At 33.2% G+C, this 22626-nt stretch overlaps 4 protein-coding genes across 6 annotated transcripts; 1 reads left to right on the top strand and 3 right to left on the bottom strand.

Moving 5' to 3' along the window:
• Positions 1 to 4141: 4141 nt before the first annotated feature.
• On the bottom strand, positions 4142 to 10632 carry LOC127064277 (histone-lysine N-methyltransferase EHMT2). The gene is made up of 12 exons (XM_050995109.1): positions 8983 to 10632; positions 8312 to 8907; positions 8194 to 8244; positions 8022 to 8125; positions 7310 to 7952; positions 6893 to 7225; positions 6562 to 6790; positions 6245 to 6451; positions 5914 to 6170; positions 5576 to 5826; positions 5305 to 5480; positions 4142 to 4854 (listed from the first exon to the last, which is right to left on the bottom strand). The coding sequence occupies exons 1-12, from the start codon at positions 9960 to 9962 to the stop codon at positions 4692 to 4694; spliced, it is 3990 nt and encodes a 1329-aa protein (XP_050851066.1). The 5' UTR covers positions 9963 to 10632; the 3' UTR covers positions 4142 to 4691.
• A 747-nt stretch (positions 10633 to 11379) lies between these two features.
• On the bottom strand, positions 11380 to 17120 carry LOC127064278 (dual specificity mitogen-activated protein kinase kinase 7-like). 2 transcript variants are annotated; one of them, XM_050995110.1, is made up of 8 exons: positions 16732 to 17120; positions 15766 to 16256; positions 15511 to 15690; positions 15295 to 15429; positions 14945 to 15192; positions 13088 to 13786; positions 12715 to 12999; positions 11380 to 12603 (listed from the first exon to the last, which is right to left on the bottom strand). In XM_050995110.1, the coding sequence occupies exons 1-8, from the start codon at positions 16898 to 16900 to the stop codon at positions 12468 to 12470; spliced, it is 2343 nt and encodes a 780-aa protein (XP_050851067.1). In that variant the 5' UTR covers positions 16901 to 17120; the 3' UTR covers positions 11380 to 12467. The 2 variants fall into 2 exon arrangements, with proteins under 2 accessions (XP_050851067.1, XP_050851068.1); XM_050995111.1 differs by having other exon boundaries at positions 13088 to 13780.
• A 137-nt stretch (positions 17121 to 17257) lies between these two features.
• LOC127064279 (ATP-binding cassette sub-family F member 1) lies at positions 17258 to 19740 on the bottom strand. 2 transcript variants are annotated; one of them, XM_050995112.1, is made up of 5 exons: positions 19304 to 19740; positions 18997 to 19222; positions 18278 to 18923; positions 18035 to 18213; positions 17258 to 17971 (listed from the first exon to the last, which is right to left on the bottom strand). In XM_050995112.1, the coding sequence occupies exons 1-5, from the start codon at positions 19654 to 19656 to the stop codon at positions 17477 to 17479; spliced, it is 1899 nt and encodes a 632-aa protein (XP_050851069.1). In that variant the 5' UTR covers positions 19657 to 19740; the 3' UTR covers positions 17258 to 17476. The 2 variants fall into 2 exon arrangements, with proteins under 2 accessions (XP_050851069.1, XP_050851070.1); XM_050995113.1 differs by having other exon boundaries at positions 19300 to 19432.
• A 627-nt stretch (positions 19741 to 20367) lies between these two features.
• Positions 20368 to 22449, top strand: LOC127063657 (adenylate kinase 8-like). The gene is made up of 9 exons (XM_050993650.1): positions 20368 to 20454; positions 20520 to 20616; positions 20701 to 20790; positions 20864 to 20985; positions 21042 to 21219; positions 21299 to 21423; positions 21769 to 21878; positions 21940 to 22114; positions 22183 to 22449. Exons 1-9 carry the CDS (start codon positions 20368 to 20370, stop codon positions 22447 to 22449), a joined length of 1251 nt encoding a protein of 416 aa, XP_050849607.1.
• The last annotated feature ends 177 nt before the right edge of the window (positions 22450 to 22626 follow it).

The raw sequence follows: 22626 nt of genomic DNA, 5'->3' as shown, positions 1-22626 counted from the left end.
CAACGAATTTTCCAAAATTTTTTCTATGTAATTCCAAATTACATTTCACATTGTTTCTAACATCTTCACCAGCAATAAAATTCGTAGTCATTTCTATTCATTGAAACGTATAGCTATGTAATAGTTAAAACAATCATTCGAGATTAATTATTTTAGTTTCTCTCGGGTGGGACCCTTGGGAGGGGCCCTCGGGTGTGGGTCTTAGGCGGGTTTCGTTCTCTCGTTAGGAATAAAATTAAACTCATTTATGATACTCTGAATTTTGTCTGGTGAAATGATCTTCGAGGTACTTATCCATTTTTCTGAGTTCTATCTTTCTCTCGGACATGTTCCGTGTTTCTTTTCTTCGTTTTTCCTTTTCTTTTCTTTTCTTTTCCTCTTCTCTTTTTTCTTTTTTCTTTTCTCTTATTCTTTTACTTTTTTCTATTTCAGGTTAGACTATCGAGAGACCGATCATTGAGGGACCGATCATCGTGAAAATAAATTATTACAGGAAAGTTTTTGTATATAATTTTGCATATAATTTTTGTTTTTATATTTAATTTTTGTGATTTTTTAAATTTTTGCTTTTATATTTAATTTTTATTATTTTTTTAATTTTTGCTCATATATTCATCTCTTTTTATATTCTTTCTCTGTTTCAGGTTAGATCATCGAAGGACCGATCATCGTGAAATTAATTTTTACAGGGAAGTTTTAATTGTATATTTGTTTTTTATTTTATTTTATTTAATCATTAATTCATTTATTAATTATTAATATCATTATTTAATTGTATTTTGATTTTAAATGCATTTTTATATATAAATGGCTTTTTCCATATAATATTGCATATTACTTTTGTGTATAATTATCTCTTTTTGTTTTATTCTTTTTCTGTTTCAAGTTAGGTGATCGCCGGACCTATCGTCGTGGGATTTTTACACGGAAGTTAAAGGAACCTCTCTGCATATAATCTATATTATACGCAGGAAGGGTATGTCTCCTTGCTTCCGTACGCGAATGATAGGGAAAACACTCACGCGCATGACGGCCGGCACGCGTATGGGTGTTCGCGATCGCGAGATTTAGTCCTACCGAGGACTTCGTTTTGTTCTTTGAAATCGAAATGTAGACACGACCGGTCGTGTCTCGAGATGTCTGAAGCCGACGGTGTGGACGGTGGAGCAATCTGTAAGCGGGGTTTTATACATCTCCAGTTTGCTGAGATGCTCGAAGCTCCCGAAGCGGAAAGGCATCTCGGATCGTGGATTTTAGAGTAGAAACCCCGTTAGCTCGTGTATTTCCACGTGCCGGAAGCGTTTCATCGGCCAAGGACCATCGAGGGACTTAGATTTTTACACGGGTGTTTAAAGAATCTTTCTACCTCAGGCGTGGAAGGATTTCTTTTCTCCCGTTCGGGCAAGATAGAAGGACACTCGCTTACGTCGACTGGCATATGCGTTGGTGTTCTCGGGCGCGTTTAAGTCCAACATTGGGTCTAACGTATTCAACATATTCGCGTGAGTGTTTCCGGAATGCTCGCGTAAGTATCGTGACTGCGGTAGATTCAATTTTGGGTTCCGGCGTTTGTCGCGAAAGCACGACCGGTCGTGCTCAAGTGGTGATCGAAGCTTCCGATGTTGGATAGTTGAGCTATGCGTAAGTCGGTTCCCAAATGCGGAGACGCATGGGGCTGCAATTTTAGCGTTTGGAGGCTGGAATTCATCGTGAGTGGCGATCGCCCCAATGCATTGATTTTTTGATTAGTAGTAGTAGTAGTATGATGTAGAGTCACGTTAGTCCGTGGGTCTCGAGACGCAGCAACCTTCATGCGGTAGGACCTGGGTCGGCAGTACTTGTGATGTATCGACATCTTAGAGCCTGCAAGTATCTCCGAGCGAATGGCTGTGTCTTTAAGCCTTTTCCAAAAGCGTCTATATAATTCAAAATTGCATTTTACATTGTTTCTTACATCTTCCGTATATTCAGCAATAAGTGTACAGTCGTTTCTATTCATTAAATCGCATACCTATGTAATAATTGAAATGATCATTCGAGATTAATTATTATACTTTCCCTCGGGTGGGTCCCTTGGGATGGGCCCTTGGGCGTGGGCTTGTGTGCGGGTCTCCTTCCTTCAGTACCGAATAATCGAGCTGGATTTTCGTACTCTGCTTTTGCTCGGGTGTGTCTTTTCTTTTCCATGTCCATCTTTTCTTTCCAATTTCATATTTTTCATACGTGCGTATGTTTCATTGCATCTTACGGATATTCTTTTCTTTCTTTTCTTTTTTGCTTCATCCTTCTCACGTGTGCGCACACTCTTGCTTTCTTCTCTTCTCATTGCTTCTTCTCTTTCTCTTCATCTTTTCCTCTTTTTCGCGAATCTCGATATATCCGCGCGGGATACGGGTAGGATAGGAAGGACATTCGCGCGTGTGTCTGCGGGCACAGGCGTGGTGTTCTCGGGCGCGATTAAAAGTCCTACGGTAATGGACTTCGTTTGATTGCTAAAACGAATAAATGACCGGTCGTGTGTCGGTTTATGTGCTGCCGAGTGGTATGGATTGCTCTCCGTAAGCGTGGACTGACCTTCCTCCAGTTAGCTGCCAGAATTCTCGGTTGGTGCGTGAAACGTCGCGAACGCGAATTTAGAGTAGAGTCATCGTTATTCTAACACTCACCGGAGTGTTCGGGCGCGATTAAAAGTCCTACCGGGGACTTCGTTTTATAGAACGCCGATTATTTGATCACGCCGGTCTCGCGAATTTTAGAGTAGAGTCCCCGTTAGCTCGTGGGTCCCCAGATGCAGCAACCTCCACGCGGTGGGACCTGGGTCGGTAGTACTTGCGAAATATCGAAATCTATGTCTTAATTACATTTAAAATCTGTAACTAAATTAAACATTTAATTATAAAACGCAAGTATTACCGGGCGAATGGCTGCATATTTCAATACTTTTCCAAAATCTCTTCTATGTATCATCTTAAATAGATGTTAAAGTAATTACATTTTACGTTGTTAATTATATTCGAGAATGGCTCTTCGTCATATTTTAATTTTATCATGTTGTCACTCAAAATACTCTTATATAATAATAATGTAGATTTCAGAAACTGAGGTGACGTAACATTCCGTCTTCTATTCCATTCTTCTTCTTCTTTTCTCTTCTTATCTTTCTTTCTTTTTCTTTTTCTCTTTTTGTTGTTCGTTTTTCTTTTTCTGTTGCAGGTTAAATGATCGAGGAACTTATCATCGTGGGATTGGATTTTTATAGGGAAGTTTATGGAACTTCTCTGTATATAATTCGCATTATCTCTTCTTCTTTAACTTTTTTTTTGTTTCAAATTAGATGATCGAAGGATCGATCATTGAAGGACTGATCATCATGGAATATTTATATGGAAGCTAATGCAATCTCTCTGTATATAATTTGTATATACAGAGAGCATATTTCTCCTTTTTTCAGATTCAAATAATTAAGTAGGTATAGTTAGAGAACTGTGATACCTAACGGGAATTAGAGACAAATGATTGACATGCATGCGCACTTGGATATAATTCTCTACCAACTTTGCATTTATTAAAAATTTATATAATAAATTCAAGAAAACTTAATTTTGTAAATAAATGCATAAAATACTAATCAGAAAGAATTCTTCTTCATTTTGTAAAGATAAAAGTAAAATATGAATGAAAAAGGACATGGAAATGAAATAGAGCATATTAATAGATATGTTACACATATATGTATGTATCGTATTGTAGATATTTTATACGTATATATATATATATATATATATATATATATGTAGATTATATAAATATACATATCACGCTATTGTGTTGAGCAATAAATATGTATATACATATAGGCTTTATATATATATGTGTGTGTTTAAATGTGTATAGATGAATTATAGATGAACTTTTGAAATTAGTCTTATGAAGGACTACAACTTTTATTATACAAAAAATCCATCTCATTTGTACAAAAAAGTGTAATCTTATTACATATATATATATATATATATATATATATATATATATATTTGTATATAATTGTATTGAATGTTGTCAAAACGCTCATTAACAAACACTTCACAAAATTGTGCTCCTGGACGAACGATCCGTAATTAATAACCAAAAATAAAATATTATTTTAGAATAGAGGTTTAATTTCACGGTCGTCGTTCAGTTACAATTGATTTATTTTGATGATAAATTCGTTCACTTCTAATCTCTCACACAACACATTTAAAATCTATTATAATTACAGTTGAAAAAAGTCGTATCTCTCTCATTTCTCCTGTGATTCGTACAATATGTACGATAACAGTTTAACGCTAATGCATTATGTCTATCGCTGTTTTACTAAATAAAATCGATCAGTGGCACGTTCACCAAAGGCATTATTCTTCCAGAAAGTCGGCTGAATAGGAAAGTATGGCCAAACCTGAGGAAACTATCAGCGAACTGAAAACAAATTCAGTTCATTCCTAACTTTGAATGCGAGGTATAACTGGATCAGTTATCCTTTTAAAATCTCTACGTCCCATCACCATTTGTACTTGTACTCTTGGGAAAGGGAAAAAAGTATTGAAATAAAAATTACGGAGATTTAATTAATTCCCCATTAAAAAATAATAAAAAGCGTAATATTATCTCGTAATATAAGAGCATAAAATCAACTAGATTCTCATTGAAAATTACGACGTTTGACCGGAGAGCATTTCTTCTTGCTGTATTTTTCTCCGATAGTTATCCAACGTTACTTGTATAGTCTTCTCCGAATATCGGCAGTTTTCAGCTCCACAGGTACATGTGAAAGACTTGCATTTTATTATCCAGAATTTTTCCCCATAATCGAAGCTGAAGGCAAACAATGTCAATGTATATTGATCTTTATTGGTTAGCTTACAAAATTAAAAATAAATTTATTTTTAATTCGAAAGAAAAAATAGTAATATTTAAAAGAAAAGATATTTAATTCCTTTGCCTTAATCGTCGGTAGTGTAACAGCAGTGTTTTAATAGAAAATTTTAAATGAAATCATCGTGGAAAACATTTGAAACTTTTGTTATACAAATAATAAGCTTAGAACTTAATACAGACATATATGCAATGTATAAATTGACAAAAAATAACGAAACCTATAAGTACAAATCAAAGATGCCAAATATGAAAAGCAACAAAGGTAGAGGCTAGGCAACCAAAACCAAACTTTAAGAAAGTTTATTAACGTAGTTCATATGAAATAGTATCTACTATTTTGTACATATGCTGTGAATTCCACGCATGAATCTATTTTTTCTAACATACCCGAGCTCTTCGTCGGCTTCGATGTCTCGATTAGCGAAGAATGCTATCCTAGGAAAATGCAAATCTTGATGTTCGACAAACACTCGTACTGGTAATAAATTAGGTGCACAAGAGTGATTAATGAATCGTGCAATATTTCCATAACGCCTTGCATCAATGCAATATGTTTCTCCGTCCTATAAATATATATATGTAAGACACATATTAAATGTTATTTGATAGAACATATTCATGAACAATATTCATGTTGATGAGAATTCTTCATGCTCACCCGATTATCTAAATCAAATAAATATGAATCATCCTCTCGATGATCAGCTTCAGAATCCGAAATAATTTCTCCCACATATTCACAAACATATGTACCCTTTGGAATATGACGTAAAGTTCTAAGACCCCAACCTTTACCTTTTGTTCTGAACAACTGAAATCTCTGTGTCAAACCATGTTGAACAACTCGATTGTTACAAGTTATCCGATTACAATCACAAGCTGGATTGCATTCAAACAACATAGGAGGATCTGAATCAATTAAATTCTTATTTATATATATCTAATAAATTTCCTTATATAATAACACATATTATGGAAGTATTGTCACTTATTTACCAGTATAATTAAATTCTGGAATAAGTTTTCCCTCTTCATCGTACCAACATCTTAAACTTATATTTCCGCAGAGACACTTTTCGGAACTACAATTATCTTCGCATCTACAAGACTGCAAAGATGTTATTGTACGATCGACGTGTATATTACTGGTAAAGCAATTTTCAGTTACATAAAGAAAATCTGTTGGTTTATCTTCAGAATCATAACCATTAACACATTGTATTGGGTTTGTTTCTTTACCACGTGAAATATCGCTATAAAGATAAATTGCTTTAATTTGAAATATCTTCTATGTATTTAATATTATGTTATCAAGACATATACTTACTTTGTTAATATTTTAACAGTTTTTTCCCACATATGTTCAGATAATTCATTAACTTTAGCATTTAATCTTAATGCTGACATAGTATCACCATCATTTGTACAACAATTTACTGCTGTTTCTCCAGCTGCATTAATCTCTCCTATTTTTGCACCTCGAGCTAACAATAAAACACTAACTGCGTACTGATCTTGCCTTGCAGCAATATGTCTAAAAAGATATAACAATTTATTTAAATACACCTTTTTCCTTATATTATATATAACTATTTTCGATACTAGAAAAATTATTTATTATATATATATATTAACAAAACTTACAATGGAGTATCACCATGAACATTTACTGCATTTACATCACATCCTTCGTTCAAAAGCATTTCAGTAATTTCTGCACTTCCACTATAAGCACTCCAGTGAAGTGCTATATTCTGTTCTGCATCTCTGATCAATGGATCACATTTCTTATCTAAAAGAAACCTTGCTACATCAGTATGACAAAATTCACATGCCCAAATTAAACTTGTCCATCCACCATCATCCACAGAATCTAATAAATCAAATTATTGATTTAGTATGATAACAAAAACAAAATAATAAATTTCATCAATTTAATTTTAAAACATTTAAAATTAAATGATTATTTTATTACCTACTAAAGTCCTCGGAACTTTACATTCTGTTAAAATAATTTGACATACTTCTAAATGACCAGATTTTGCAGCCATATGTAAAGCAGTCATGCCATCTTCTCCTTTCATAGTTACATCTGCACCTATCCTGACTAAATATTTTACCACATCAGCTTTTCCTTTACTAGCTGCTAACATCAAAGGTGTCAATTGATTTCTATCCATCACATCTAATTGAGCACCAGCTTGTACTAAGACATGCACACAAGACAAGTGACCCTTGTCTGCAGCAATATGTAGACCACTACGATGAGCATATTCTCTAAATATATGATTTGCATTGTAACCACACGCTGAAAATGTGGAATATTTATTATTATTTTCTTATATTAGATAATTTACATATACAAAAACATTAAGTATTTTAAGAAACTAACCTAATACATTTACCAACTTTTCTAAATCACCATTTTTTACAGATGTATAAAGACTCATGATAGTATAACGTTCTGGCCTTTCTGAATTAATTGATGGTTCTGGTATCTTAATAATCTCAGGCCTTATTAAAGGACTAGGTGGACGTTCTGCTAATTTTGTATTATCTCCTTTACCAGGTAAACTCATTTTTGCAGATGGTAATTTAGAAAACTTCTTCCGTGTTGGTATGAATACAGGTCTTCGCATTCCGCTGACTGTGACCATTACATCATATATTGTACTTTCACTTCCACAATGTGGACAAGCTCCTTTTTTATTTGGATACACTTCACATTCTCTGTGATATTGATGGCCATTAGTACATTGAACAAATCTACCTTGTGAACAAAATAGTCCACACGAAGGACAGCAATTATGTCTTAAAAGTCTTTCCTTATGCATACGACACAATATAATAAAAGGAACTCGAGTACTAGGTCTTCTCATTGCAACATCATTACTATCAACTTCGTTACAACATCCTACTAATCTATTATCAATAGAATCTATTGCTGTACAATAAAGAGGTGCACCAGAACCAGTTATTGTCACATAAAGTTGAGATCGTACTTGACATAAACATAGCATAGATTGTCCATAGGTCTGAAAATTACGACAATAATCATATTATATTATTATTATAAGTAATTATAATAATAATAGTGAACTCACTTCACTAACAACAGCAGTTGATTCTGGTTTTGAAGCTTGTCCTTCTGCAGGACTTGGACTAGGAGCCATACTTCTACGGGTTCTTTTTGCAGGTACAGTACCTTCTGGGAAAATGTATATATATTAAATATTCTACATTAATAGCAATATGAATAATTTAAATTTGATTTACCTTCAGGATAATCATTGTGCTTCCCTGCTTCTGCAACGGATGGTGAACCATCTACAATTAATATTCTGTTACAAGGATATCCAAAAATGAAAGACATGCAGTTTATAATTTATATTACCTTCAAATGAATCCACTTTAGCTATTTTTCGAGCAGCTTGACTTCCACGAGGACGACCTCTCTCTCTTTTAGGTCTACCAGTAGCAGGCTTTAAAAAAGGCTTCTCTATATCTGCTAAAGGTGTCTCATCACTCAAAGGACTACCAATAGAACTACCCAATTTCGTTTGTATATCTGAACTTCTCGTCATTGGAGATAGTTTAGGCATACCATCAAATTCAGATGAGTAGCTTTGAGATTCATCCAAAGTCGTATCATTTGTACTTCCTTCTACTGTAATAGAATTTCTAGAAGTCTCCAAACTCATATTTACCTCAGAAGCATTATTATCTATGTCAGGAAGAGAAGCTTCTGACTCTTGACGAGCATCAGATCCTTTACTCTGAGTTTGCTTTGCCTGTTCCTTTCCTTGAGGTATCTTTTTTGGTCGTCCAGGTTTACTATATCTTCTCTGCTTTTTAAATTTTAAGTGTTCCTCAGTATAATTAGACTTTTCTTTTATTGCCATCGCACTTTCTAAAACTGTACTTTTAAAGGATTTTTTGCACAATCTTCTCGCAGAACGTTTGGGACCTGGAGTTTCTTCTGTTGAGTCACTAAAAATGTCACGGAATGTTTACAAATATTATGAACATATATTTATAAATATAAAATAACAAAAAATAAAAAACCTAAGCGTTCTTAATCTAGGTCGTCCAACTCTTCTCTTTCTGGTTATTGGTGGTGTTGTTTCTGGTGGTTCAGCAGCTTTGGTTAAAGGAGCAGCAGTCTCTTCAATACTAGCCATCTCTTCGTTGTTCTTTTCGTGTACAACAGGTTCCGTGTTTTTACTTTTTTCTGTCTCTTTAACTTGCTTCTCTTCTTCTTTATCTTTTTCCTGAGTATCTTTCGTTGGCTCTCCAATTTTACATTCTTCAGAATCGGACTTCTCTACAATATCAGAACTTTCATCTGGATTTTCTATCTTAACAGAAACACCCCCGATCTGATCACAATTAGCCAGCTCATCGGGTACTAAAGTAAGATTAGAGGAACAGCTGGATATTTTTGTTTTCTTTCCATGATCTGTATTTTCGTCGATCGTTCTAAACGTTAAAACTATTCGTGGTATGTTGCTGTCTTTCTTGACTACTTCTTGTCTCAGAGCACCTTCATCTTCTCCTCGATGATTTTCTTCTATTGCCGATTCCACGTTACTTTCTTGTTGTGTTATTGTTGCAGTCATCGTTGTTGACGTCGCCGTCATCGTTGTCGTTGTCGCCGTCGTCGTGGTTGTCGTCGTCGTCGCCATAGCCGTTGCCGTTGTCGTCGTCGTCGTTATCGTCGTCGTCGTCGACGTCGTCGCCGAAATCGTCATAATATCTTCAGATTTATCCACGTTAGAATTTCCATCAACACCGTTTGATATCTCATCGACGATCGCCGTCAAAGACGGTCTCTGGGGTTCCTCGTAATCCGAATTTTCCAAGGGTCGATTAGCATCTACGTTTTTGACTGGACTTACACTTTTGTTAAATTCGTTGGTCATGCCCTCGAGGATTTGCTGGATACTGACCTTATCTTCGACTCCACTAGCCATGTCCGAGTCTTCGCCCTCTTCTTGGCAACCCTCTTTCGTAGTAGCGGCATCCTGACTTTTACACTCGGACATGGCGCCGTATAAGAAAAGCCGCGGAGATACGAAGGCACGAGGTTCGGAAAGATCGAAGCACTAAATGTCCAAGTCAGGAAACAATAGTTATTAACTGGAATATCTATGAACTATTATCATGGCACCGGTTAAACATGAAACGGAAACGAATATCGGTTCATCGATGGAATACACACCGATCTGTATACATATATATATATAGGTGTGTATATATGTATATATATCTTACGCGCTATGTGCACAGACTGTAGTCATTTGATATTTCTTTTTGACTGAACACAGTAACTCAAATGCTTCTTATCACTACGAAAATGAGCTTTACCAAATCGGTCAACGTCTTGGCTAATTTATTTTCAAGGCGACTTGCTCCTATCGATGGTATTTCGAGAAAAACCTGCTCTGCACTGTCGGGCCCCGCGTAGAACTGGAGGCCATATTGATTGCTCAGGGACGCGCTGATCCAAGCGAGAAATTTATTTTTAAAACGATCCTAGAACATGAACCCTTATCTTATTAAATTACTTGTTAACCAACGTCGAGGTGCTGCTTCTTAGAATCTACAAAGATTGTTCGTCAAAACTAACTGAATAATTAAATGAATACTTCCTTTCGATTGTAATATTTTTTAATACGTTAACTGTTGAAAACGGAAAGATATCATACGTTTCCGTCGTAATTCATATTTTTAATTCTTATTGCTTGAAATATACTTACTTCACTCTACTTAATTATCCATTCGAACTTCCAACTTATGTTAATTTTATGAATATGATGTTTTCTTCATAGAAAAAAAAAAGAAAAAAAGGAAATGAAATATCACGATAAAAAGTTATACCAGAAACGGGATGTTATCGTTATACCACACGATAGATCTCTATGAAATTATTTTTATTTCCATGATACTTTTTAAAAGTATTTTAAATACGTACAAATACATAGTCAAGCATATTAGATAATGAAATTTATGGTTATGTCGAGAAAAAATATAAATCGAGGAATGACGATACGAGAAATAACAACATTGTTTAAATTATTATATAATTAATGACGTTAATTTCTTTTTTAAAATAATTATCTAATATCACGTAGGAACACAACTTTTAGAAAATATGTAGAAAAGTAAAATATTTTTGGATTACGATTATCATGATATATGTATTTGTATATATTTTGTATATACATACATACATACATATACATACATTATTATATATACATATATATGCATATATATATATATATATATGATATGTATATATACATAGACATTAAAGGCCTTTCCAATAGTTCGATAACGGTTATCGTAGTTTATGAAAATTGATAAGAAACAGATAAATAAAATACTTTACGTTAGGTAATTATCAAGAAAATGTACGACAAAGAAAAAAAAATGAACCGACAATAAAATTTTACACGATTCGTATAAATATAAGTTTATTTACATTGCAACAGATTCTCCATTGTCAAATAAGCGACAAAGAGTAAAAATTACGCGTGTTGACTACACGAAGTTAATGAATAAATGTTAATTAAGAATAATTACAACGCGTCTTAGCCCAAACACACGCCTCTCTTAAATAATATACATAGATAGAAATTTTATAGAGTCTCAGAGGCGCGAAAATTGTGCCATCCTTTTTACACAGGATATTTTTTACCCCGTTTAGAACGATACTTCTTATTGCGATTTGGTTTGCGTTAGATCGTTCCTAACTACGGCCGCAGTTCATTTGGTATATTACAAACGATAATAAAACGTGGAAAAATTCGCTGAGGGTTGATTCGATTAACGAGCATCGTTGCAAGGCCGTCCAGGGAAAAAGAGAGCGATTGCGATTTTCGCAGACCAGTCTTTGTCCCAAATAACCTATGTATCTCGTGGATTTTATTTTTTTTTTATTTTCAAAAAAAAAGCGTAAACGAAGAACGATAGGAACGGTTTACGCATTCGATACGTAGATTTAACCGCGGCTCCCTTTCCTCCCCTCCCTACCCCTCATGATTAATGATTTTAGAAAAATGAGTAACTTATTTTCCTTTTTTTCATGTTTTTACAAGCGATATAAAAAGTCGAACATCGTATTGCATTTCTATATAAATATATGTCGATAAGAGAATCATTGACGATTGAGAGTAGTTCAACACGTTACACGTCATGGTCATGAAAGCTGTGCAAAGATTAGTTTCACAGACCGTTCCCTTATAACGAAAAGAGCTTACTCTTTCTTTTATATACACGAACGGTCCTCGACACCATATGTAAATATATACGACTCGAAGAACAAGCCCTTTTAATCGTAGAGGTGCTCGAGTATTAAAGATTTTCATTTCTTTAACTTTTATCCACACACTATGTAAGAACACCATAAAGACAAATTCTTTGTACGCGATCCTCGTTGAAGTACGATACCCTCCCTTCTCCTTATATTAGACGCACGTGATGGCTCGAACGACGCTTTTTGTGTATGGCACCAATAAAGGATCAAATTTAATATTAACGGTGGGTTATGGTGGCGGAGGTCTTCTTTGAGGTTCAGGAGTGTAACGTAAACGAGCTCGTACGTGCTGAGGGCTGCCAGGTACTGAATTACTTTCTGACAATCTCCTAGGCGGAGGTTGGGGTGGAGAAGGCGAGATGTACCTATAAAAAATATATATATACACACATATATGTATACTTTAATGATCTGACTAGCTTTTATATTAAATTCAATAAATTCATTCAATTCATATATGGAACATGATACTACACCTTCTAGAGAAAGAAGGAGATTGTTGATCTAAATTCCTTCTTAATGCAAGAGGAGATTCGCCGCGACTCAATCTCGGCGGTGGCTCCGGTGAAGGAGCACGATCACTCCCGAGCCTAAGACGAACGTATGACGCAAAACGTTTCTTTGCAGATTCCTTCGATCCACCCTGAGTCGGTGGCATTATCGGGGGTGGCTCTTGTGTTAATTGGTGTGCGAAACGTGATATTAATAATTGAGGACTGGTGGTACCATGAGAGCCTTGAGGAGGTGGTTCCGAAGGAAACCTGTATTTTTTTTTTAATAAAAATATATAGTGAGTGATAGAAAATGTGATTCATTTCAAGTTTTAAATATCTACGTAATCGTACAAACCTCTTACGACTAATCATAGGGCTTCCGTATATATCCTGACTTTGTGGATGCGTTTGGGGTGCAGTTGGAATCTGACCGAGTCTTTGCTGCAAAAATGGAGAATATCGACCACTTTCACAAGGTGGTTGTATTACACCTGGAGGATCAACATTCTCACGCCGCCAAGGAGAATAATCTCGTGCGAAAGGACTCAAAGATCGTGAAATGTTCTGCCATCGATCCTTGTTGCTATCTCGTTCTTCGAAACGTCCGTGGTAAGGAGAATATGGTCTATTTCCTGAGTCTGTTATATTCGTGTCTTGTCTATATGGTGAATACGATCTTCCTTCTGATTTACCTTGACCATTGGAACAACGATTCAAGACGTAATCTTTATTTTGTTCAATCGATTGTCTGTAAGGTGAAAAAGATCGTTGATATCGTTGAATCAATTCGCTTTGTTGAACTTCGTTGTTCATCGGCGGGGAGAACGGCCTGGAAATTTCTTTTCGTCTGAGCACATATGGACTACAGGATACATAAGTTGCACCATTTTCGCTACTAGATCTTTGATGAAATGGTAGAAAACTGGAATTCTGTGTCTCTTTGGTGGTATTACTTTTTAAGAAAGATGGTATTTCAGACTGTACCCTCAAATGAGCAGTTTGTTTTAAGGACACATGACCAGTAACTCGCTGCTGTCCCTCTGGCAACCTGAAACTGAATGATATCCTATCAACTTTCTCAATTTTTTACAGTTCTTAATTCATTAATATGTAGACTCCTTCGAAAGTGGCAAATGCCACTATTATCCACGAAAATTGTATTGTATATACATCTATATTTCATCTTGAAATCTGTAAAAGAACCAAGTCTATATAAAGTTAATAAAAGTTAGAGCATTAATTAAATTTCATGCAACATAGATGAGGATGGAGGAAATTCCAATAAGGTTCCTGATTGTATGGACTATTCACGTTTTTCACGAAAGATCTGTAACTTTGTGCTTGAGAAATATTATATTGGTGAATAAAAAAAGGAAAAAAAGAAAGAAATAAAAATAAAAAAAAAGGAAGAAAAAAGAAAAGAAAGTAAAATTTGAATCATTAAAGTTAAAATCAGACATTTTGAATATATGAACTGTATATAGGAAAAATGATGCGTGTCACATTACCGACGAGTAGTTAAATAATATAGAAATAAATAAATATTGAAATAAATAAAAAGAATGCTTACCATGAGTGGGGGTTGAAGGGTGGGGTGTGTAACTGTCGCGTGCACAAACCAAACAACTCGAAATGAAAATTGGGCAGACTTTTGGGGATTTTTGAGGTGTATTTTTTTAAGTTTTTTGGAATTTTTTGGTAGTTTTTTGAGGAAAATGGAAGAAAGGGTAGGGACGAGAGAGCGGGAATGCTACGCTGCGCTGCCTCCCTCAAGCTCAACGCTGTAACACAATTCAACACGCACGCAAACTTTTAATCGTAATGTACGGAAAGGTTTAAAATGTCGTTTGGTAAGACTCAAAGATAATTGTATAAATACTATTATCCGATGAATACCCAATTTTTAAACACAGCATCACTTTTGAAGCTGTTTAAATACCTACCCACTGACTTTTAGTCAATGCTAAGACATGTTAACATTTTTTTAAACCAATGCAAAATGCAATACCCGGTTATTTTCAAACCAAACCAAATAATTACTATATTAGTTGGGAAACTCATGCGATATTTAAAACTATTTAAAATTTTTATACGTAGCCTGTCTTTGAGTAAAATATTATCACATGATGTAAACTAAAAATATTTGCTTTTATGTTTAATACTATATCACTTAATTAATTTTAATTACAATTCCTTAAACAATAATGCTAACCTTGGTTCCAATTGTCGCATAACTCTACCAAACCACTGACAGCCAGCATTAGATAAAGAAGAATTTGTATCTTCATCTTGCGAAACATCATACTTGCGTATGAAAGGATGTTCCATAAGTTTATGATATTTGGGTCGATGTTTATAGTTTTTTGTAAGGCAGCAACTGACAAAACCTCGAAACTCCTTAGAAAAAGGTGCATCTGAAGGAAGGGACGGAGGATCATCCTGTACCACTCTGCTCAATACCTATAAAAACATTCACATAGATGGTAGAAAAAATGTCTTCTAATGGTTTTAGCTATATGAAAACAGATGCTTTTTCACATATACATGTTTTTTTACGAATACCTCAAAATCAGTCTTGCAATCTCGATAGGGAAATACACCAGTCGCTAGTTCAACTAAGGTAATACCCAAACTCCATACATCAGCTCGTATATCATAATCTGGCTTTGTTGGATCTGGAGGATCTATTCTTTCAGGCTATACAGAGAAAATATGTTATAAAATTTACTTATTAAAATAATTCTTATAATTGTTGATTCTTCCTAAAATAATACTTACAGCCATGTAAGCAGCACATCCTGCACTTCTAGTTTTTGCTTTACTATCAACTAATCGACCAGATATTCCAAAATCACATAATTTTACTCCTCCTGATTCATCAAGAAGAATATTACTAGGTTTTACATCTCTGTGAATTACACCATGCTTTTCCTTCAGGTACGAAAGGGCTTTCACTGTCTACAAAATATATAATCTAATTTATAACAAGTGAATAAGATAATGATTATAATTATGGCAATTTAATGAACTTACAGCTACTGTAACTTTTCCTAAGAAATCCTCTGGTATAGCTTGCCTACTTCTTTTTAATAGCTTGTCCAAACATGTTGCCATTAGTTCCATACAAATCCAAACGTCAGATTCAGTAATAAAACAACCCAAACATTGTACAATATATGGGCAATCGTGTGATTTTAATACAACATCTAAGTCCATTATAATTCTTTTATTTTCTTCTGCATTTCCAGAACGTCTCATTTGTTTTACTGCAATAACTACTCCACTGGGTTTATGCCTCATCTTCACAACATGTCCACAAGTACCATTACCTAGCTCTCCTAGATGTTCTAAGTCTTTCATTTCTGTTTGATATCTTTGACCATTTATATTTAGAATACCATTCATTTTCATTATTTCTTGCAACTTAGATTCAAATTCACTGTCATGCTTCTTTGGAGGTACCATTTGTGATACTGGCAGATCCAGCTGCCTTCTTAATCGAGTAGGGGTACCCATTTCGCCAACTATATTAACAGAAATAATCATAACTAAAATAAATCCCTTGTTCAAGTAATATATAGTTTCAAAATCTGATTACATAACAGTTAATATTAAACAGTTGTAACAATGTTTCAATGATATTCAAAAGTAAAATTAAGTGTTTATACTTTGACATACAATTTCATTTTACTCATATAATTTAAAAAACACTGGTATTACATTTTCAAGCAAACTAACACAATTATATGGAAATAAAAGCTAATTTTTTATAACTTGTATTTGTTATTATTATTGTCAACGATAAAGAAAATATCTAAACAGTTTATTTTATAAAATGTTCATTGAAAAAACATTAGTCGCAAAGTCAACAGAAACGTAATGATCAACATAACCTCTGTAAGGAAAACAGCACAGAAATTGAACTTTTAAATAACGATAATTTTTTGGAGAAAACAAAAGCTATTTTTATTCGACTTGTTAGTCCTCGTTATATCTTACGTTGCTTTGGCCTGCGTACGGCAGGACTTGAAGCAGAACCTGACGATGACGGTTGCAGACCCGTTCCTGAGCCAACCTCGCTGCTTTGCCTATCTCTATCTCTCGATTCATTTTCCGCTCGAAGGCGCTCTTGCAAATTTAATATTTTATTTTCTAGAGTACTGGACATCGTTAAGATACCCTTACACGCTTAATCTCAGAGCGGTATATGATCTCGCACAAAATATTTGACAATTTTCACATCACTCGTCTGCCCTTTTTGGCAGAGAACATTGCGCCGCCGGTCGCACGCACTGCACTCCCGTCATCTATTGTCGATTCTTGTAACTACGAAAGACGATAACTTTCAAATATCAAAATAGATGATACAATAAAAAAACTATTCTTTAGTTTAATTAGAGTTTTAACTTAGTTTAAAGAATAAATATTTACTACGATATTTTAATTTGAAGAGAAATAATATAATAAAAACTAGCTTTTTACCTAATATTATTTCAAAGATCAATATATAAAAAAAAAATGTGTATAATCGTAAACAATCTTTATTTTTACATTAATCATGGAAGAATTTTATTATACAAAAGTCGAGTCTTCGTACACTACTTTTCTATTGTACGAACAAGCTTAGATTTAAATGCTTCATTTTATCAAAGCGCAATTTTTCTTGTCTCCGAAATTACTCAGAAATTCGGAGATGCATTTGGCTTAGAAAATATTTTCCTCCATGAAAATTATATTATAGCTATCACTGTAAAACAGCAGCATTTGCAGCTATACTTGGATTGTTTACAACTTCTCCTAAACTTTCAAGCAATTCCTTCCTATAATCATCAAAGTCTCCATCAATTTCATTAATTTGTTGATTCTCTATTACATACAAGCAACATTCAGTATCTCTGATAAGACGTTCGTCGTGCGATACGATGATAACGCCTCCTTTGTATTCATTTATTGCATCAGCAAGTGCATCTATAGATTCTATATCCAAATTGTTTGTAGGTTCATCAAGAATGACAACATCAGGTGCATTAAGACACAATTCTGCTAGTGCTACACGTGCTTTCTGTCCACCTGATAAATCTTTCATCTTAATTGTATGTGCGTGAGAACTAAGTCCAAATGTACCAAGTTGTTTTCTAGCCTTTTCATATGGTAAATCAAATAAACGCATAAGATATTCTGATGGAGTTTCTTCAGCAGTAAGATGTTCTCCAGAATGTTGATCAAATCTACCTATTCTCTATTGAAAAAGAATTGAGATATAATAATTTAGTCATATAAATATTTTTCATTTTAAACTTACCAATCGATGATTTCTTATAAGCTCTCCTATATGCGGAGTTAATTCTCCAATTAATAATTTTAAAAATGTAGATTTACCAACACCATTTGGACCTACTATAGCTATCCTAGAACTTAGATCTATACCAAAATCAACATCAATAAATAATGGTTTTTGTCCTTCATATGCAAATGTTACATCTAAAATAAAATATTGTACATTAGAAATATATAAGTGAAAATATTATCAATAATATCTACGTACTATGAAGACCAAGAATTGGTGGCTGTAATGGAGGTGGATCAGGAAAACTGAATTTTACAATATATTCTCTGGGCCTCTGCAATAATTCTTGTGGACCAGTATCTTCCTCTTGTTTTTGCATTTTTGTTCTATTCTTTTCCTGTTTTCGAGTAAGCACTTCTTTTTGTTTCTTTTCTGCTTGTTTCTTACTTTGACCAGAAGCTTTAAGATCTTTAAGGCGTTTTTCTTGTTTTTCATAAGCTTTAATCATTTCTTTTCTCTTCTGCTCATACATCTTTTTGAACATGCTATAATTTCCCTTATAATAATATAATTTTTGTTGATCTAAATGAATTATATCTGTACACACATTGTCTAGGAAGCTTTGATCGTGCGATACAATAAGTAATGTTTTCTTCCATGCTTGTAGATAATTATCTAACCAAATCACAGCATTCAAATCTAAATGATTTGTTGGTTCATCAAGTAACAACAAAGTAGGTTCTACAAATAATGCTCTAGCTAAAGAAACCCGCATACGCCATCCACCAGAAAAATTTTTGGTTGCACGGTCCTGCATAGCACGACTAAAACCTAAACCAGCTAAAATTCTTCTAGCACGTGGTTCTGCAGAATCAGCATCAATAGCTTTTAATTCTTCATATACCTTTAAAATATATTAGAATGCGTTATGCTATTAATTAACATATAATAAAATAATGAATAAAATAAATTACTACCTCTTGTAATCGATCTTGAACTGTATTATCTCCTTGTTCAATTAATTCTTCTAATTTTTTACATTCCATTTGTAATTCTTTACATTTTACATCTGCATTCAACACAACTTCTACAGCTGGAGTATCGTCAGCTATAACTTCTTGTTCACAATATAATACATCTATATTAGGAGGAATAGAAAAGGCTCTTTTTGCAATATGCCGAAGCAAAGTAGTCTTTCCATGTCTATAAAAATATTTACATAATTTATAATACTTTTTAAAGACTGATATATATTAAAATTAAATATAATGACAACTTACATACCCATTTGGTCCTACTAAGCCATATCGTCTGCCTTGAGCTATTAGTAAACTGGCATTGGTAAATAATTCTTTCCCTTTTGCAGCAATACTAAAATTCTCTACTTTGATATCTACTGCATTTTCTAATTGCTGATTACCACGTTGTTGCGTTTGACTTTGTGAAACAGTAAAATTTGATTCTAATTCACTATGACCCTGGCCACCAGGCTTCGTTAACATTTCCATCGTTTTTTCATATTCTTGTTGTTTTTTTAATTTCTTTTTTTCCTTATGTGTTAACTTTTTACCCGTTTCCTCGATTTCCATGTTCGAAAACTTCTTGGTAACATCGAAATCCTTATCGGCCTTTGACATGCTGATCGACTTGCACGCACCGCGTGGATTTAACCTTACTTTTTCGTCCTACTTTTTACGGCAATGCAATAAAGTTAGCAGAAAGGCCATAGCGCCATCTAACACCTAAAAATACATTTATTAGGATATTAGAAAAAAATGAAACTGATTCAATTGAAATCTAATGAACTAATTCAAACATATGTAAATACATATCTCGAATTACATTAATGCGATTATCGTTATAATGGGTTATTTCGATTTTCATTTCGTTGCGTTCTTACAGAAATCTAATGCAATCGCTTTTGGCATTAATTATCAGGTTTATTATTAGAATTTTTAAATTAATATATTCTAATAATGTCTGACTTTGTGGATGCAATAAAAAGACCACTTTCTATACCTCCACGTTTTGTAGCTTATTCAGAAAAGCATAAAATATACGAACTTTTCCAAGTAATTAACTAAATTTATATATTCATTTATTTACGTTTTAATAAAAAACTAGTTATATTTAACTAAAGTATATTACAGGAACTTTCTAAACAATTAATAATTGATCAACCAGATGACCATATTCTTTATATGAAGCAATGTTTAGAACATGCAATACGAAAACGCGATATTCCTAGAATTATTCTTATAGCACCACCAGATTTTGGTGAGAAATAATTTAATAATTGTCTATACAAAATAATATTAACTATTCAGTGAACTATGTTTATAGATAAAATGGCCTTGGCGGAATTTTTTCAAAAAGAAATAGGACTTTACCCGATCACTTTGGAAGATCTTGAAGAAAAAAAAATTATAAAGAAGGTAAAAAATCAACTGTTAGCAAGTAATCTATTCTAAAATTTTTCTATAATTTTCATCTAATTTAGAATGTATGTTTATGTAACGAATCTGAATCTCTGGCAATGAATATGAGGAAACTATTAAAAACAGGAGCTTTGCACAGTTCCGGTTGGATTTTAGTTGGTATATGCAATTGTTAAGATTAATTTTAAATATTAATAAGAAATAAATATATAGAGTGAAATAAAAATAATGTTTTTCACGTAGACGTGCCTAGAACGAAGAAAGAAGCTCGAGCTTTTCAACGGCTTGGCATAATACCTACACATATTTTTCAAATTATGTCAAATAATTCAAGTAAAGTATATATTCGTCTATATATTTTACTTGCCTTTAATAATCGATTTTTTCTTTTTTTTCCTAGTTGAAGAGGAATTTACAAAGACGATTTCTAATGACTATCTTGGTAATAATGATAATAAAAAAGTGGAAATGCAAAAGTATAAAAAGAATCTTCGTGAACTACGGGAAGCTTATGCTAATTGTTTAATTGTAAATTATTACGTTTTAAAAAATAATATAAATTCTTATTAATACTTCACTTTTAGGAGATCGAAATCGGAATTAGATCAATCGAAGAATTAGGAAAAGATTGCATAGCATTAACGAAAATAAAAAAACATTCTGGAGCACCTTCTCTTTTTCGAATTGTTCTAATTGGATCTCGAGGTTCAGGATGTCGTACTGTAGCCAAATATCTTACGAAAAGATTCGATCTTATACACGGTACATTGTTTATAAAAATCGATAAGTGTGATTTGTCAGTAATTCGTGTAACTTTAAAAAACAATTATTAATCTTATAGTGGACTTTAATTACATTTTGAAACAAGTACGTCTCCAAGAAACACCTATAGGCGAAGTATTACGATCATTTGAACATAGATGGGAAGAAAAACCAAAGCCTGAAATGAGAATAAAAATAATTGATGTAAATAATTTTTTACTATATTTAAATAACTATAGGGTAGGCCTTCTTAGATAAATTAATAGATTCTTAGATTCTTAGATAAACTAAAAATTCTTAGATAAATTAAAAATACCTAGATGATTTTAAGAATAAGTCATACATTTTCGAAACATTTAAAGCTCATTTTTTTCTCAAATTGTAAAATTGTAAATTCACCTTCTAAAACTGCAATCTAAAGAATATGGAAAAAAAATAACTGATTTTTAAAATCACAGAAATATTTGGTCTAACTAAAAACTTTTGACTCACGCTATACAATATTAAATTTTTCTATAATTTATAAACGCTCTTGTGTGTTCAATCTAGAACTATATAAATAAACCTGAATGTGCAAATAAAGGATGGGTTCTAACGAGTTATCCAATTACCGTAGAAGATTTTGAACTCTTGGATATGATGGATACACCACCAAATAAGTATAATACTCGGATTTATGAATAACGTTATTCCCTTGAATAACATTTAGAAACTTTTCAGGGTAATTTTTATCGAAGTTAGTGCAGAAATACGTAAAGAGAGACTTTTAAATCGCCGATACAATATTATCACTGGAAGTAAGCATAATATTAGTTCGAACGATAATAACAACAAAAGCTATGACTGTGAGTTAGGTTTACACCCTAACGATTATATTAATGTCGTCACAGAAGAAGTAAGAATAAATGCAATAAAAGTATATCCTCATATTTCTAAATTATTAATGCTGTTTTGCGAATTTAGATATCTCAATACGATAATAACGTCGAAGAAATGTTGAAATATGCCGGAGAATCTGCTTTTATAATCGATGGAAGTGCCGATGAAAGATCAGTAAGAGAAAGTGTGGAGGGTTGTTTGATGCAATCCAAGATATATAGTGAACCTAGAAAACCAAGGCAAAAAGCAGTGATTGATCCATATGACGTAGAATATGATCCGGAAGATGAACCTGATATAAGTATTTTTGATACGATAATGCCACCTGAATTTAAATATACTTTTATATAAATTAAATCTTTTTTTATATTTAATATAATAATAAATTTATTTAATTATAATAATAAAATTAACTCAAAAAAAAGAGAAATAAAATTTACAAAGTATTAATAATAACGCCTAATCATATTTTAATTTTGACAATACATCAGTTTATAGGATTACCTTTCGATGATATCATAAATCGAT

The sequence above is a fragment of the Vespula vulgaris genome, chromosome 5, assembly GCF_905475345.1.
Source record: "Vespula vulgaris chromosome 5, iyVesVulg1.1, whole genome shotgun sequence".
Classification (NCBI taxonomy): Eukaryota; Metazoa; Arthropoda; class Insecta; order Hymenoptera; family Vespidae; genus Vespula; species Vespula vulgaris.
The sequence above is the reverse complement of the archived record's forward strand: the minus strand, read 5'-3'. Positions and strand labels throughout refer to the sequence as shown.